General features: G+C 43.8%; 1 protein-coding gene across 2 annotated transcripts in view; it reads right to left on the minus strand.

Moving 5' to 3' along the window:
• The window catches only part of CCDC18 (coiled-coil domain containing 18), a 282,822-nt gene that overhangs the window by 162,584 nt on the left and 103,203 nt on the right, over nucleotides 1-17,035 (minus strand). The window contains exons 13-14 of one of the 2 annotated variants that reach the window (XM_033915991.1): nucleotides 11,648-11,758; nucleotides 1,494-1,625 (exon numbers count right to left, since the gene is read on the minus strand). In XM_033915991.1, coding sequence (XP_033771882.1) covers nucleotides 1,494-1,625; nucleotides 11,648-11,758 — 243 coding nt within the window. The remainder of the gene's footprint in view (nucleotides 1-1,493; nucleotides 1,626-11,647; nucleotides 11,759-17,035) is intronic. The other variant, XM_033915992.1, reaches the window with a different exon arrangement.

Genomic DNA, 17,035 nt, shown 5'->3' on the forward strand with positions numbered 1-17,035 from the left:
GGGGAGGAAGAGATTATTTAAGTGGAGGTTTTGGGGGATAATTTATCTAGGAGGAGGGGGAAGGGTTGGGTTAAGATATTTGGATAAATTTTTTGAAAAGTAGGGTTTTGATTTCTTTTCGAAAAGTTTTGAAGTCGCCCATTGCCGTCAACAGGTTGGAGATGGAGTGGTTAAGTTTTGCTGCTTGCGTTGCCAGAAGGTTATCAAACATCTTTTTGCGCTGAGTGCCCTTGAGTGAAGGGAAGGCAAAAGGGTTTGGAAACTATCATCCAGGCAGACACAACTTGGTGACCTATCAAAAGCATGCTGGACATTGGCGTGCCGACAATCACGCCCTGACATTTGCACGCAGGACACAAGCGCGCTGCTACTCTGAGGCCTTTCTGTTTGCACTCTGAGAGGTGGGGAGGGGTGAAACCTCCCCCCCCCACTATACTTAAAAGTTGCGCTCTCCTTCAGAAGCCCAGTTCTTCCGCTCTCAGGATGTGTGTGGGAGGGAATCTCCCCCACTACAATCGCGCTCTCGTTCGGGAGATGCTGACGTGGTCTCAATTTCAAGATTGCCACAAACCCCCCCCTCCACTACACTTACAATTTTGCCCTGAAAACCCCACTCCCTTCATGCGTGCACTTGTCAGTGCACGAATTTGATGGAGCAGAATTGTCGGGGCACAATTGTCCTGCACGCTATTGACAATGTATCACACATCTTTTTTTTGGGGGGGTGGAAGGGGTCAGTGACCACTGGGACTGTGTGGGGTGGTTATGCCTTCATCTCTCCATTGGTCATCTGGTCAGTTTGGGTACCCTTTTGGCACTTATTCGTTGTTAAAACAGGTCTAGCCCCAAACATCCAAATTGTGCCCTGGGTGTTTTCTAAAATGGTCAATTATTGCAGAAAAAATGTCCAAATCATAAGCCCACCCTAGTTCTGCCTAAACTATGTCTCCAACATGCCCCTTCAGTTTTAGATGCACTGTAGACAACCACCATAGAAATCTGTCTAGAAAATAGGTTTCAAAAATAGCGTCTGGTGAGAAAAACATCCATCTGCCCCTTTTTGGACATTTTTCTTTTTTGAAAATAAGCCCCATAGTTACCCAAACATTTCATTTTTTTTCTTTGGTGCTAAATTATGGGGTTGTGGGTTGATCACTTGTAAGCACTCTCATCCTAAGGAAATGCATATCTATAAGGAAGTTAGCTCATGCAAAATACTGTCTATAAAATCATTAATATTAAATGCTTAAATGCAGTTTGTATCAATATTATAGTACTTTGCTTTACTGATCAAAGCAATCCCACAAAGCATAGTAAAAACAAATGAGAGTAAAAGAGCCATGAATACAAAAATTGTCAATGGTTTTTAAAATCCCTTTATATTACATTACACATTACTGTACATTCATTAGCGGTCAATGATAAAAAGTATAAAAAAATAATTGAACTTTGTATCTAAATGATGTATAACAAATGATAATATAGCATCTTACTAGTACAATCTGTTCCTCCAATGTCATGTGTTGTTCTAGGTAGATTTTCTTGGCCTTATCAAATGCTAAAGTAGCTTCTTCTTTATTTTTATTGATATTTTGTTCCAAGCAGAATATTTTGTTATTACAAGCCTAGCAACAAAAAAGTACATATCTATATTACTACAAGCTTTGATAATACCAATACAATATTATTCACTCAATAGAAATAAAAGCATCAATGTAAATTGTGGCTATTTCACCACAAAAAGATAACATCTATTTCCAGACATCACTGATTTACCAAAGATTTGACAAATATAGAACAAACACATGTTTCAAAATATGCATTTTAGTACTGTACAGATATAAAATCCTTGGGACCAGGTTTATTTTGATTTTTGGAATGTTTTGCTTTTGGGAATGGTAATGTTAAGTTAAAAAAAAAAAAAAAAAAAAGACAGACCATAAGACTATAAAATTGCCACTAAACCTTTTTATTTCATAATAAGGCAAACATTAAATACATCAAGCACCTCAAATATAAACTTATTCCAAACTGTGATACTAGAGCAATACCTTCAAACACAAATGAAGCTTTAACATGAATTATCTTTAGTCACATGTGGAGAGACATTTTCGATAAGACATCTAAGTCCAACTTTGGATGTTTCCCGTAAGATGTCCAAAGTCAGAGGTGGAGAAAGTTATTTTTTAAACTGGCAAAACTGCTACACATCCAATTTTTTTTTATTTTTTTTTAATTACCTACTTAGACATCTTGGCTGCCAGGATTTTGAAGCTTAGGACATCCCAACTTTGTTTACCATTTTTGACCAGAAAAAAATGTCATAACTTAACATCGTACTTATAAACCGCTTAACCGTAAGTTCAACGCGGTTAACTAAAGATTAATAATAAAAATAACATAAGAAACACATAAAATTATTTGGCCAAGTACTTTGAGAAAAGATAAGTTTTCAATTGCATTCTAAAATGCTTTTAAGAGCAAGCGCTACGTAACAAAGGTCGAAATTCCTTATCGTAGAAAGCAGCTTGAAATGCTTTGGTATGATCCAAAGATTTCTTGCTTTTACAACCCTGAGCAGATGGAAACAAACAAACAAAGCATGTGTTCCTCTTTTATGTTTATAAGATGCTATAAGAAATCTATCAGTCATATAGATTGGAGCAATACCATACACAGCTTTAGAACAAAGACAACCCAACTCCAGACCATTTGGATGTGGGAGGGGCCAGTACTGTAATGGACTGGCCACAAAGACATAACAACAGAGAAGTGAGGCACCTTAGATGGCACTGCTGTGAACTTCACATACAGGGTGCAAGGTGTACATCTCACCAGAACCCTCTTATAATGTATGATGAGCCCTCCAAAAAACTTCCCCAAAACCTACTATATCCACCTGTCTGCCACCCCAATAGCCCTTATGGCTGCAGGTGGCACCTAAATAGGATTTTGGTGGCTTATACTTTCTACCATAAATGTAGTGGTTAGAGTGGATTATGGGACTGGGTCCTCCTCTCTATGGCTCACTAGCTCACTCACTGGGCTACTTAAGATACCTGTATGATGCTCTACTAGGCTTTCCAATGCCAGATGCTGCTGTTCTAGAGACAGGTATACAGTATACTATTTAATTCAGATCTTTGTGGGTTGGGAGAGGGTTAGTGACCAATGGGGGGAGTGTGAGGGGTCATAACTTAATCCCTCCAGTGGTCATCTGCTCAGTTTGGGTACCTATTTGACAGATGTTTTTAAAACAGGTCTAGCTCAGAATATCTAAGTTCCATCTAGGACATCTTGTGAAAGGTTCAATTATTACCAAAGACATCCAGGTCTAAGCCCACCCAAAGCCTGCTCATAACACACCTCCAACATGTCCCCCTTTAGTTCTGGACGCACAGCAGCTAGACCACTTTGCAAGATGTCCAGAAAAATGGTTTTGAAAATCAGTACTTGGATATCCTGGTTAGGATGCCCCAGTGCTGATTGATGCCATTTTTCGGATGTCTTAGGGCTTGTTTTACAAAGCTGCGCTAGTGGCTGCTGCGTGGCAACAACTCTGAAGCCCTTTAAATCTCTATGGGCTTCGGGGCCTTTACCGCGCTGCAGCCGCTAGCGCGGCTTTGTAAAACAGGCTCTTAAGTGTTTTGACAATGAACTTAATAGTTTTTCTTAGCCAAAAACTACTTAGGATCTTATTAGGTACTTGGGGCCTGGGTTGGTCACTGTTGGGAACAGGATACTGAAGCGGTAGGAACTCCGTTCCTCAAGAGCCGTATTCGTCGGGTTTTCAGGATTTCCCCAATGAATATGCATTGAAAGCAGTGCATGCAAATAGATCTCATGCATATTCATTGGGGAAATCCTGAAAACACAACTGGAATACGGCTCTCGAGGACCGGAGTTCCCTACCCCTGGGATACTGAACTTGATGGACCTTTGGTCTGTTCCATTATGGCAATTCTTATTTTATGTTCTTTTTTTCTTTATTAATTTATAACTTTCAAATAAAATTCACAAGAATACATTTTGGTGCATGAAACACAGAGAAGGAAAATTATTCAAAAAGGGAAAAAGAGAAAATTCTTATAATATAACCAAATCTTAATCCCCTTTCTTAGACCACAATAAACAACAGAGGTAGTCAAAGTATATTAAAAGGCGAAATTAAATACATATCATTTGTGGAAAAATCTTAGTGTGAATCAAAGACTAAATTATTCAAAAAGTCCCTTTTTCCATTCATTTCTTGACGATTTCTAGGAACTGCTTCAGGTGTTCTGTAGAATAAAATGTATATTTGACACCCAAGTACCTAACCAGGCTCTTACAGGGATACGCAAGAAGAAATGTAGCACCTAATTTGATTGTCTCTTGACGTAAGGAAAGGAAATTTTTTCTTTGTTCCTGAGTGGTTTTAGAAACATCAGGGTATAACCATATTTTCTGACCTCCAAATAATTTCTGAGAGTTCTTGAAATAGTTTCAATATCATATTAGCATCCTGTTCAAAACCAAAAGACACCAAGAGAGTAACTCTTTCCGTGTCAGCTGTTAAAGTTTGTTCAAGAGGAGACATTTTCAAAATCAATCTGAGTCCCTTGACCATTCTTTTTTCCTGAATCCTTTTGTAGAACCTTTCTATTTGGCAAATAATAAATTTTTTGTTAATTGTAGGAATATTATTTAGGGAAATTTTTAAATTCTCAGGTAAATACCTCTTAAGTAAATCAATAGGTAGAACATCTGGGGCCAAAGGAAAATTCAGGAAACGAAGATATAACCGGCGATTTTAGTTTTCCATCTGTTCAAGTTTCCTATGAATTAAGGTATTATTCTTAATTGTAGCTGCTTCAAACTGCTGTAAATGTAGTATCTCTTCCTGTGTTTGTCTGGCCTGGTCTATAAACTCCATTTTCATCGAGTCCACAGTCTTAGTTAAGGTATCCAGTTTAGTTGTAATATTAGTTACCTCTTCTGTGTACTTAGTCATTTTAGTCTCCATTTGTTGCAGTAGCTGCCAGATATCATTCAAGGAAGCCTCCGTGGGAGTTGATACTGTCTCAGCTCTCTTGGTTGTAGCCATCAGCTGTTCTGCCGTTGATGCTGTGCCCTCGCTGGGAGACCCTGTGTATCCACTTCCTGGATCATGAGTCTCCTGCCCCAGAGCCCCAGTTACAGCTGGACACGGAGGGTTAAGGGTAGGAGGTGGTGAAAATGATGTTTCAAGGCCCGAAAGGGCAATAGGTTCTTCCAAACCTACGTCCAACGCTGGGTTACCCAAACCTCCAGATGCTTGCGTCGTCGTCAATAGAGCTGCAAAGAAGCGATCGACCGTCTGTTGGACTGGGGTAGATGCTAGTGCTGGTGAGGGTATGACTCTAATCACCCCCTTTTTCTTCGTATACGGCATAGCAGCAACGCTGAAAAATTACAGCAATCGGAAAGCCAGCTTGCACACCGCCACCATCTTGACTACCTCTCTATTTTCTTATGTTATTCTCTTATCTTCTATCTGTATTCGGCTATCTGACAAAGGTACAGGAACAGTGGCATCCTTTTAAAAAACTTCTTCCAGTGTCATCTATCTAATTAACAAAAGATTTATGTTTCAGTAGTCTCTCTGTCTCATGCTCACTGATCTGACTAGGTATTATTTAAGAAAATTTGGGGGAAATTTTCTGGTTTTGAAGAAAGCGACACCAAATCCAATTGGTGTCCCTTTTTATTCAGTGGGCTTCTGCAGCAAACATGTCTGCAGTGCCCAGATAAGAAAAGGGCAGAGTTGATGCTGGGCTACAGGAAGGTGGGGATGAGCATAGGGAAGAGTAGGGTTGGTGCCAGGTTATAGGTAAACTGGGAGCATAGGAAAAAGCAGGATGGGGCTGGGCATAGGGAAGTGCAGGGTTGATGCTAGACTACAGAGAGAGGGAGCATAAGGAAGGGTTGGGGGCTGGGCCCTAGGTAAGAGCAGGGTTGATGCCAGGCTATGGGGGTTAGGACGTAAGGACAGGCAGGGTTGATGCTGGATTATCGGGAGGGATGGCTCATAGAAAAGGGCATGAGCATAAAGAAGGGCAGGGGGATGACAAGTTATGGGACAATTTTTTTATTTTTGGTGCTTTATTCTGTCGTTCTCTCAATGAAAAGGGACACCAATTGGATTCTTCAGAAAATTCCCCCAATTTTCTTAACTAATGATACCTGATGCCCATTCATTTGATCAGACCATTTTATTTACTATTTTAATCTGCTATGGACATCATCACTGGTGGCCAAATTACATATGCCTAAACAAGAAGTTACAATAAGAAAGACACTTGACCCTGAAGAATTCTGGAAAATCTTTGAATTATCTCCTGTAGTAACGGACATCATATAAATTTTCCTCCCACTGGGATATTTGTAAAACTATTCTTGACAATATTGCCCCTAAGCATCTTATTAAGAAACTTTCAGGTAAACATAGGAATGGTTTGACACAGAGTTACAAAAAATGAAACGCTCAGTAAGACACTTGGAAAGAAAATTGTTAAAGTCTAAAACAAAGCTAGATTGGGAAACCTGGCGTGAAGAGGTATATAATTATAAACTTCTGATAATGGAAAAACAGAAAGGATATTACTCTGCCAAAGTTGGCCTATCAGTTACTAATACAAAAAAATTATTTCAGCTGGTTTCCAACTTTTTTTTTTTTTTTCCAAAACAGTTTATTAAATGATAAAGACCAAGCAGATCAAGTACAATAACAATTTTCCAGCTACAAAATACAGGAACAAAACAAAAACAGCAGTAAACCACCCAACAGGCAGAGCTCGGTAGGGTCCAGGCTGTGTTCTTAAACCCAGACTCGGCCAAGTCCCACCCAACAAGAAAGCCACCCCATCCCTCTCCCCCCTACCACCCCCCAACCCAAACCCCCCCCCCCCCATTAACCCACTGGCAACCCAGGCACCACTGGCTTCTGCAACCGGTTAAGAACTTGGCTTTTAATCAGAGGGGGAAGAGTGTCCAAATAAGGCGCCCAAACAGACAAAAAAAGCTTACTCCGAGTACGAGAAAACCGAGCTAACAAGGACTCCCAGACCATGAGCAGATGGAATTTATTGCGCCAATACCAAAAGGTGGGTGAGGAGTCCTGGAGCCAATGGTTGAGAATACATTTCCTCCCCACTATATAGCCCTTGCGTATAAGTAAAGAATCTCCAGCAGAGAGCTCACCCAGAAAAACCGTAGCCAAAAAGAGTACCCCCTCCACCTGAGAGGGAAGTGCATAGCCCACCAGGGACTGCAAATAACAACGAATATCCAGCCAAAAGGCAGCAATAACCGCACAAGACCAAAGACCATTTGCCAAAGAGTTCTCAACCCGTCGGCATTTCAAACAGATAGAGGTAGAGACACACCCAAAGTGAAAGGCTTGCTTCTGAGAAACATAACCCCTATGAGGGACCCGAAATTGACATTCCTGGAGCTCAGCACTCTGCACCACCCGCGGTATCTGCTGCACCAACGGAGACAAGGATGCAACCTGAGGGCGGCAACCCAAGTCCCGAGTCCACAGAGACAGAAGGTGGCTATAGTCCCTCCGTGGCTGCAGAGCCACCAGCCGGCGATGGTATTGAGACATCGAGAGCCAATCCCAATTATCATTTTAAAAAAATCCTGCAAGGTAACTAGAAAAGCATGCTGGAGGGAACCCCTAGGCAGAGTAGCAACATAGTGAGCAAGCTGTCTATAAGAAAAGTGATCCAAGCCACTCAGGGACCAGGACGCCTGAAGAGCTGGAAAAGGAGAAAGGCTCCCATCCGCCTGTTTCCAACGTTTTTAATGTTACTTGTCATATGCAATCATCTTATATATTGGTTCAAACATCTTATATATCAGTTCCAACACTATGAACTAGCCAGTTACTTTAGTTCAAGATTACGGTATTAAGATCATCCTGTTCCTCACAGGAAGATTAAGTAACACAAGATTCTCCTTCAAAACAAAACGGTATCCATGCAGAATTAATCTAGACTTCTTCTGATGAACCTGACTGGATTCAGTTCAATAGATTATATAATAAATAAGTGAATTATTTCTGTGCCCTAGACCCCTGCTCCCCAATAATTATGAAAAAAGCACCACAGAGCTTTAAACTTGATTTATTCAATTGGTTGTCTAATCTTCTGGAAAAAAGGGTCATTCCCGCTTACAGTAGGTCATATCATTATTACGCCAATTATTAAAAACTTTAAAGAGTCCCCTTCTCTCGTCTCTAATTATAGACCTATTGCTTCAATTCCTTTCTATATTAAAATAATCAAAGAACTAGTCTAATTACAGCTAGCAAATTTCTTAGAGCAACATATACTGTTATATGACTCCCAATCGGGTTTTTGTCCCCAATTTAGTACTGAAACAGTATTAGCCACACTTTTGGACTTCCTTCATAACTTATTCAATAAAGGCAGCAAGGCCCTTATCTTACAGTTCGACTTGAGCAGTGTCTTCAATTTGGTAGACCATGCTAAACTTCTGGAATACTTAGATGCGTGGAGGGGCATAATAGAAAAGGGACGTCTAAGTCCGTTTACATCCATCTTGCAAGTCGTCCAAAGTTAAAAAGAGCCTAAGACACATTTTTGAAAGAGACGTCCAACTTTTTTTAACTTTCAAAAATCATCTAATTATACGTCCTGCCGATCTAATCGTCCAAGCCGCTAAATCATCCATCTTTATACCACATTTCCTTCCAACTTTCCGTCCAAGTCGAAAACGCCTATAACAAGCCCTGTTGGGATGTGGGAGGGGTCTGCAAAGTGATAGATTGAACACCCAGACATGCCACCTAAATAGTGGGGTACTTTACAGGGCACTGCTGTGAACTTCACAAAAAGGGTGCCATGGCTTCTCCTCCCTACAGCTCCCTTATAGGTGATGATGAGCCCCCCAAACCACCTCAAGAATCCCCTAGATCCACTTATCTACCACCCCAATAGTCCTTATGGCTGCAGGAGCCACATATATGCCAGTAAAAAAGGGGTTTTGGGGGTGTATAGGGCAGTGCACATGTTTAAGTATCAATGCAGTGATTACAGGGGCTTATGGGCATGGGTCCTCTTCTCTATGGGTCCCTAACCCACCCCCAAGATGACTAGGCTTTCCTATGCCAGGTGGCCAGGTGATGATGGTCTGGAGGCTGAAATTTAAAGTTGTGAATAAAATTTTTATGGGGGTGGGGGGGTTGGTGATCACTGGGGTAGTGTGTGGGGGTCTGTGTTATGTGTTTGAAGTGTTTATCTGGTGAGTTTAGGTTGGGTTTTGTGACTTAGACCATGTTTTACATGGTCTAAGTCACAACGTCCAAGTTCCTTCTAAGCTCTGTTGTAAAACTTTCAGTTTTACATGCTGTACGACTAAGTCTAAGCCGGCCCACGTCCGTCCCAACTCCCGCCCTCGACATGCCTCCCGAAACGCCCCATTTAACTCTGGATGTTGAGCGGCACTATGAAGGCCTAGGTCGTTTAGAAATACGCCCAAAACCCGTTTTTATTATCGGCACTTGGACATTTTTGAGAAATGTTCGTCCAAGTGCCGACTTAGGCCGGTTTCTGGACGTTTTTCTCTTTCGATTATGAGCCCCTTAATGTTTACTCCTGGTTTCAAGGATTTCTTGAATCTCAAATCTATCAAGTGAGAGCTAATGATGTCAGCTCTGCTGTATGGAAAAACCTTTGCAGAGTCCCTCAGGATTTACTGCTTTCTCCAGCTCTTTTTTAACGTTTTATCTTTCCTCTCTCAGTTCAAGACTAAATAATCTTGGAATAAAATTGTTTAGCTATGTGGACAATATAGCTATCATAATTCCTTGCCCAACATCAGTCACTAATATAACTCACACTATCAAGATAGTACTAAGATCGATCAAAGCATGGAAGTTGGAATTTAAGTTGAAACTAAATTCCGGTAAGACAAAATTTTTCTTTCCTTCATTACGACAAACACCAGTTGACTCTTCCATAACTTTAAATGCCACACAATAGCCCATCCATTCTTCCATTAAAATTCTAGGAGTGACCCTTGACCAAAATCTAACTATGAAGAACCAAGTTGACATAGTAGTTCATAAGGGTTTCCAAATATTATGGAAATTACACACTCTCAGAGCGTACTTCGATGTCCCAGCATTTAAATCACTGGTTCAATCTTTGGTGTTGACTCAGCTTGACTACTGTAATATTGTTTATCTTGCTGGTGTCAAGAAAAACATCTTAAGACTGCGAATCATTCAGAACGCTATGGTCAGATTTATATAAGGATTGAAACAGTCCAAACATGTAACTTCTTTCTGTCGTGAACTACATTGGTTGCTGATAGAGGCACATATTTTCTTTAAGTTGGGCTGTATGTATTATAAAGTTGCTGTTGGTCAAGCTCCATCCCACTTAATAGATTCATTTACAGTTGCCACTCTGAGACATTCCTGAAAAATTCACGCTCTTTTCGTTTTTCAGTCTTTTAAGGGCTGCAAACTCAAAAAGTATCATGAACGTGTTCTCTCCTTTCAGGCAGCTATTTACAACAGGGATTTTAGATACTTGCTACTTTGACCTCTCATTCCTACTTACACTTTAGAAGACAATTGAAGACCCATCAGTTTACAAAGTTCATAGACAACTAATATCCTACCTATGGCTCTGTATTCCTTCCTGATGTTGTTGGCTAATTAATCTTTTGTGAACAGCATTGAACTTTTTGGTTATGCGGTCTAGAAATCGATTTTATGTTTTATGGTTTTTTTTGTTTATTCCGTTTTGCTCTGTGGAAAAATGGCAACTGGGTGGGTCCTATAACTGTGGCAGGCGGGAAGACACAAGCGCATGTGCAATGCAACATTTTATAGATTTGTTGTAAACAAGCTGGAGAACTCTCCCATGCAGGCTCCATCAGATGACATTACCCACATGTAAGCCTATTATATCCTGCTTGTCCTCTGAGAAAACACAGAATCCCTAGCGATATCAAGGCATAGCTGAGAGATGGAAGAAAGAGAGAAAAGGTCAGCATAACCAGACCAAAGAATGCAGTTAAACTAAACTAAAACTTAGCTTTATATACCGGGTCATCAACCAAAGGAAGCTCGACACAGTTAACAATAATTAATAAAAATATATCAAAAGTTGCAAAGGGAATTCATTTTAAAAATATTTTGCAAATAGGAAAGTTTTTAGAGATTTGTGGAAGACTTGGAAAGGACTAGGTATGTATGAATATAAGTTTCAACAAATAGGCTTGAAAATTAGAAGGGTGTGCTTTTTAGTAGTAGTAGTCAAAATGAGGAATTTAAATTTCAACCATGCATTGTTTTTGGATCAACAAATAGAAAATATTATCAGATCAATAAGTGGAATGAAGTAGCTTTACTGCAGTCAAATGTACCAGTTGCAGATTGATTAAATAATTTAGCAATCAGGGCAATATCACCTGGATGTATTCAGTGGCAAACTTATCCACAAGATCCACAAATACACAGATAAAGTTATCTGACTAACTTTGTCACTCGCCATCTTATTCAATAGTGGCCTCAAATTATACAAAAAATTAAAATCCTACATGTCTTAATACATATTACTTTTGGGTAATGAATACAAAGCTTTACCATGAGCTCTAGTTCCAGTTCAGAATTTCTTGTAGCAAGAGATGAACAAGCAACAGTCTTTTCTTCCAACTGCTTTTCTATGGCAGAAAGCTGAGAACGCTTCTTTCTCAACTGAAAAGAATTATTATACAAAAATTCAGATACTTATAGAACAAAATTCTGGTAAAACTAACAGGAAAAAAGTGCATTTAAGGCCCGGTTCTATAAACAGTGCCTAACTTGTAGGCCATGCAGTTGTCAAATCAACCACTAAGCGTCCTTTATAGAATCATGCCTAGCTGCACCTAGGTGACCTTAGGTGTCGCTAGGCATCGTTGAGGTAGATGCTGGTATATTAAGCCAGGTTTTTCCTGGCCTAATTTACCAGCACCTAACTCGCACACCTAGCAATGCCTAAATTTAATACGCCTATTCTCCAACCCTAGCCATGCCTACTTTTCAGGTAGGCATTGTTAGGCATCAATGGCGCCTCGACTTAGGCATCATTAGATGTCATGTGAATATCTACACGCAATGTTAATTAGTAATAAAAAAATATTCCTTTTTAAATTGGTTTTTAATGGTGTGGTCAATTACCATTATACAGCTACAGGCTGACTTTACCCTAAGAAATATTCCAATTCACTATCAGCCTCTTTTACAAAGCCACGCTAGCAGCTGCTCTGCGCTAATGGCCCCGAAGCCCATAGAGAATTAAAGGGCTTCGGGGCTGTTTCCGCGTGGCAGTCGCTAGCGCAGCTTTGTAAAAGAGACCATATATGTAAAGTCCCACAATAGAATCCAAAATGAAAATTAATATGAACATTCAAATTCAAGGAGGAAAAGATTTCAGAGGTACCCACACAGTTTACCTCTGTGGGAATTTTAGTACCCCATCACTATAATAATTTTTTTTTTTTTTTTACAAATCTTTATTCATTTTGCATCATATAACAAGTGTAACAATAAATAACAGTTAAAATTGAATACAACACTTGTAACTTTATCATATTCAGCATTAAAACATTATAATTTTAACCCAATCCCTCCCAACCCAACCATAATCTATGCATTCACAAAACTCCTATATAATATTCTTTATTATTGGTCTAAATATTAATAAAATTATAAAATCTCTCCCCATCCCTTCCTTTTTATTGTATTTATAATGGAAAAATGGTATCTATTCATTACAATATCTTGTCAATGGTCCCCAGATTTCATTAAATTTATTATAGTTCCCTCTTTGTATAGCAATTACTTTTTCCATTTTCTAAATGTGACATTGGCTCGCTCTACTATCCCAAAGGCATAAATTCTAAGAAACTAGAGCTGATAAGGTCTATCCAATGCAATTTTCTGAATCAGGGCCCCAAATAACCCCAGGAACATGTCAAAAAACCCAAGGTACTAAGAAAATTTTTTTGTTGTTGGCCTATGTAATACAAATCTTAATGTTTGTAAATGGTAGAATCATCTTTGTTCCATAAGAAAATATGAAGACTTGGAGGAAGTGACCTCATTGGACAAGATGGGAGCTTGAATGCCAAGCTCCAATCATAGCCTGAGCAATTCCCCATAAAAGAAGAATTTGGTGGAGGTTGGTGACCCTGTTCTGGTGTGAAGAGTTGGCTGATCGCTTGAGGGCTGAATGGCTTTAAAAAAACAAACAAAAAACAACTGCTCGGCGAAGGTACGGCTTCGCACACCAGCAATAAAACACTCGGGCCAAGTGCCACGTGCTGTGGGGAATACCAGGGGCAGTCACCCTTAGGAAACATGGACCCTGAGTGCCTACCTGACTCCGATATTCTCACCAAATCCGATATGAAGCAGTGGCTTGCGGAGGTTAAAGATGAGGCAATTCAGGATCTAAAATCTGATGGCGGAGTTGGGGGCCCGGATTGATATGGTGGAGTCCTGCAAGGAAACAGCTGTGGGGACTCAGCGGGGCCTTGAAGATGTCAGATCTGAGCTACAGAGTCTCTTGGATAAAGTGGAGGACCTGGAAAACTGCACTCACAGGAACAATCTGTGGGGGAGGGGGGAGTGCCTGACACGGGGGCATACCGAGATGCCAAAGAGGTAGTCATAAGACTGTTTCAATGGCTACTGCAGACTACCAACTTGATCCTGGTGTGGAACAGGCGCACCGTGCTTTGGGACCCTGCCAGGCTGAGCACTCACAGGACTGGTTGTGTACCTTCAGAGCTTTCACTTCAAGGAGCGGTCATTGCGCAGAGCCGGGGAACTTGGCATCATTACTTGGGAGGATCACCGGCTTAACTTGTTTCAGGACTTGGTGGTTTCCATGCTACAGAAACACTGCGCTTTTAAACCTGTGACCAAAGCACTGGCCCGGGCGTCTGTTCACTATCCTTGGACTTTCCCTTTTGGCTTTCTTATCACATTCAATGGAGTCCACACTAGGGTGTTGAAGCTGCGAGAAGCTAAGGAACTCCTATAAAAGGAGGGAATTGATGTCCAGATAGAGGGTGCGGAGGATAATAGCATCTGTGAGCGCTTGGCCAGCTTTCGTTGGCAATGAGTGGTCCGAAGAGCCCGTTCATTTGAGAGGCCCCATCCTTGGGAGCAGCAGCAGGGCCTATATGATCTGAGAGCCTGATTTCTGGTATACTGGTACCTCTCCCTGGTCCGTAATTTCTGTGCCTAGACTTGGTTGGATTTATTTGGCCTCCACCTGACTGTTAATCTGATCTGGAGGAGCTATGTGTGTGCTAGTTGGAAAGTATGAATGGAGAACATCTGGTTCACTAAGGTGTATGGATCTGGCTAAACTGGTTGAATGGAGAGGGATTGGCTGTTGTGCTGGGTAGGGGTGTATGAGTAGTAGTGGGCTAAATTTTGTGTGTGAGGGAGGATGGAGTTGTTGGTTGTGAAGGTGGGCAGGGGGATTTGGCAAGGGTGATGTGTTGGTATGGTTGTTGTTTGTATGGTTAGATTTATCCTGCTCAATAATGGAGTTTCTTAGTATATTTGCTGTTTGTATGGGTCAGGTCTATCCTATCTAATAAAGGAGTTCATTTTAATTTAATTTTTACTTTTATTGTATTCTGTAAACCACTTGGACCAGTAAAATGAATGAGCGGTATAACAAGACTAAAACCATAACACTCTGTGTATTGGGTGGGAAGTGTTTTGCTGGGGTTCTGTGTGTTTTTTGTTTTATAACATAGGGGATATTATAAAGATGCTTCTTTATGCTGTGTTTGAGGCTCTGGGAAATAATTACCGTATTTTCACATAGATAACGCGCACACGTGTAAAACGCGCACACGGGTATAGTGCGCGGGAAACCGAAATATATGTAAAAATATTTTGTATACCGCGCACACCCGTATACCGCGCATGCTGCCCGACTCTCCCGTCGCCACCCGACTCTCCTTTCGCCCGCCCCGACTCTCTTCTCCCCCTTGAAGTCCTGTCCCCACCCTGAAAGCCTGATGCCTCCCCGACATCCAATTCACCCCCCGCAGGACCGCTCGCACCCCCAACCCGAAGGACCGCTCGCACGCACCCGCACCCCCACCCTGAAGGACCGCTCGCACACCCACAGCCTCCCGACCCCCCCCATCATGTAGAAGCTCCTACTGGTGTCCTGCTGCTTCCTCTTGGCGGTCCCGCCCTTTCTCTGACGTCAAGCCCTCTTGCCCCGCTGACTCCCCGACACGATCGGGGCAAAAGGGAGCCCAAGCCCTCTTGCCCCGCCGACTCCCCAACTCCCCGACAATATCGGGCCAGGAGGGAGCCCAAGCCCTCCTGCCTCTGGCGACCCCCCCCCGCTAGTTGTTCGGGCCAGGAGGGAGCCCAAGTCCTCCTGGCCCTGGCGACCCCCCACCCCCCCGCTAGTTGTTCAGGCCAGGAGGGAGCCCAAACCCTCCTGGCCATGGCAACCCCCTACCCCCACCCCGCACTACATTACGGGCAGGAGGGATCCCAGGCCCTCCTGCCCTCGACGCAAACCCCCCTCCCCCCAATTACCGCCCCCCCAAGAACCTCCGACCGCCCCCTCCCCAGCCGACCCGCGACCCCCCTGGCCGACCCCCACGACACCCCCACCCCCCTTCCCCGTACCTTTGTGTAGTTGGCCGGACAGACGGGAGCCAAATCCGCCTGTCCGGCAGGCAGCCAACGACGGAATGAGGCCGGATTGGCCTCATCCGTCCCAAAGCTCCGCCTACTGGTGGGGCCTAAGGCGCCTGGGCCAATCAGAATAGGCCCAGGAGCCTTAGGTCCCTCCTGGGGGCGGGGCCTGAGGCACATGGGCCCAACCCGACCATGTGCCCAAGGCCCCGCCCCCAGGAGGGACCTAAGGCTCCCGGGCCTATTCTGATTGACCCAGGCGCCTTAAGCCCCACCAGTAGGCGGAGCTTTGGGACGGATGGGCCAATCCGGCCTCATTCCGTCGTTGGCTGCCTGCCGGACAGGCGGGTTTGGCTCCCGTCTGTCCGGCCAACTACACAAAGGTACGGGGAAGGGGGGTGGGGGTGTCGTGGGGGGTCAGCCAGGGGGGTCGCGGGTCGGCTGGGGGGGCGGTCGGAGGCTCTTGGGGGGGCGGTCATTGGGGGGAGGGGGGTTTGCGTCGAGGGCAGGAGGGCCTGGGATCCCTCCTGCCCGTAATGTAATGCGGGGTGGGGGTAGGGGGGTCGCCGTGGCCAGGATGGTTTGGGCTCCCTCCTGGTCCGAACAACTAGCGGGGGGGTCGCCAGGGCCAGGAGGGCTTGGGCTCCCTCCTCGCCCGAACAACTAGCGGGGGGGGGTCGCCAGGGCCAGGAGGGCTTGGGCTCCCTCCTGGCCCGATATTGTCGGGGAGTTGAGGAGTCGGCGGGGCAAGAGGGCATGGGCTCCCTTTTGCCCCGATCGTGTCGGGGAGTTGGGGGGACAAGAGGGCTTGAGCTCCCTCTTGCCCCGATCGTGTCGGGGGTGCCGCGGTTGGTTGGGGCAAGAGGGATTGAGCTCCCTCTTGCCCCGATCGTGTCGGGGAGTCGGGGGGGCAAGAGGGCTTGACGTCAGAGAAAGGGCGGGACCACCGGAAGAGGAAGCAGCGCAGGCACAGGGCTCACAGAAGGGCCGGGACCGCCAAGAGGAAGCAGCAGGACACCGGTAGGAGCTTCTACATGATGGGGGGGGGTCGGGAGGCTGTGGGGGTGCGAGCGGTCCTTCAGGGTGGGGGTGCGGGTGGGAGTGCGTGCGAGCGGTCCTTCGGGGTGGGGGTGCGGGTGTGGGTGCGTGCGAGCGGTCCTTCGGGGTGGGGGTGCGGGTGTGGGTGCGTGCGAGCGGTCCTTCGGGGTGGGGGTGCGAGCGGTCCTGCGGGGGGTGAATCGGACATCGGGGGGGGGAACTATGTAAAAAAAAATTTGGACAACACACTCACGCGTATAACGTGCA

Source organism: Geotrypetes seraphini, chromosome 12, assembly GCF_902459505.1.
Source record: "Geotrypetes seraphini chromosome 12, aGeoSer1.1, whole genome shotgun sequence".
NCBI lineage: Eukaryota > Metazoa > Chordata > Amphibia > Gymnophiona > Dermophiidae > Geotrypetes > Geotrypetes seraphini.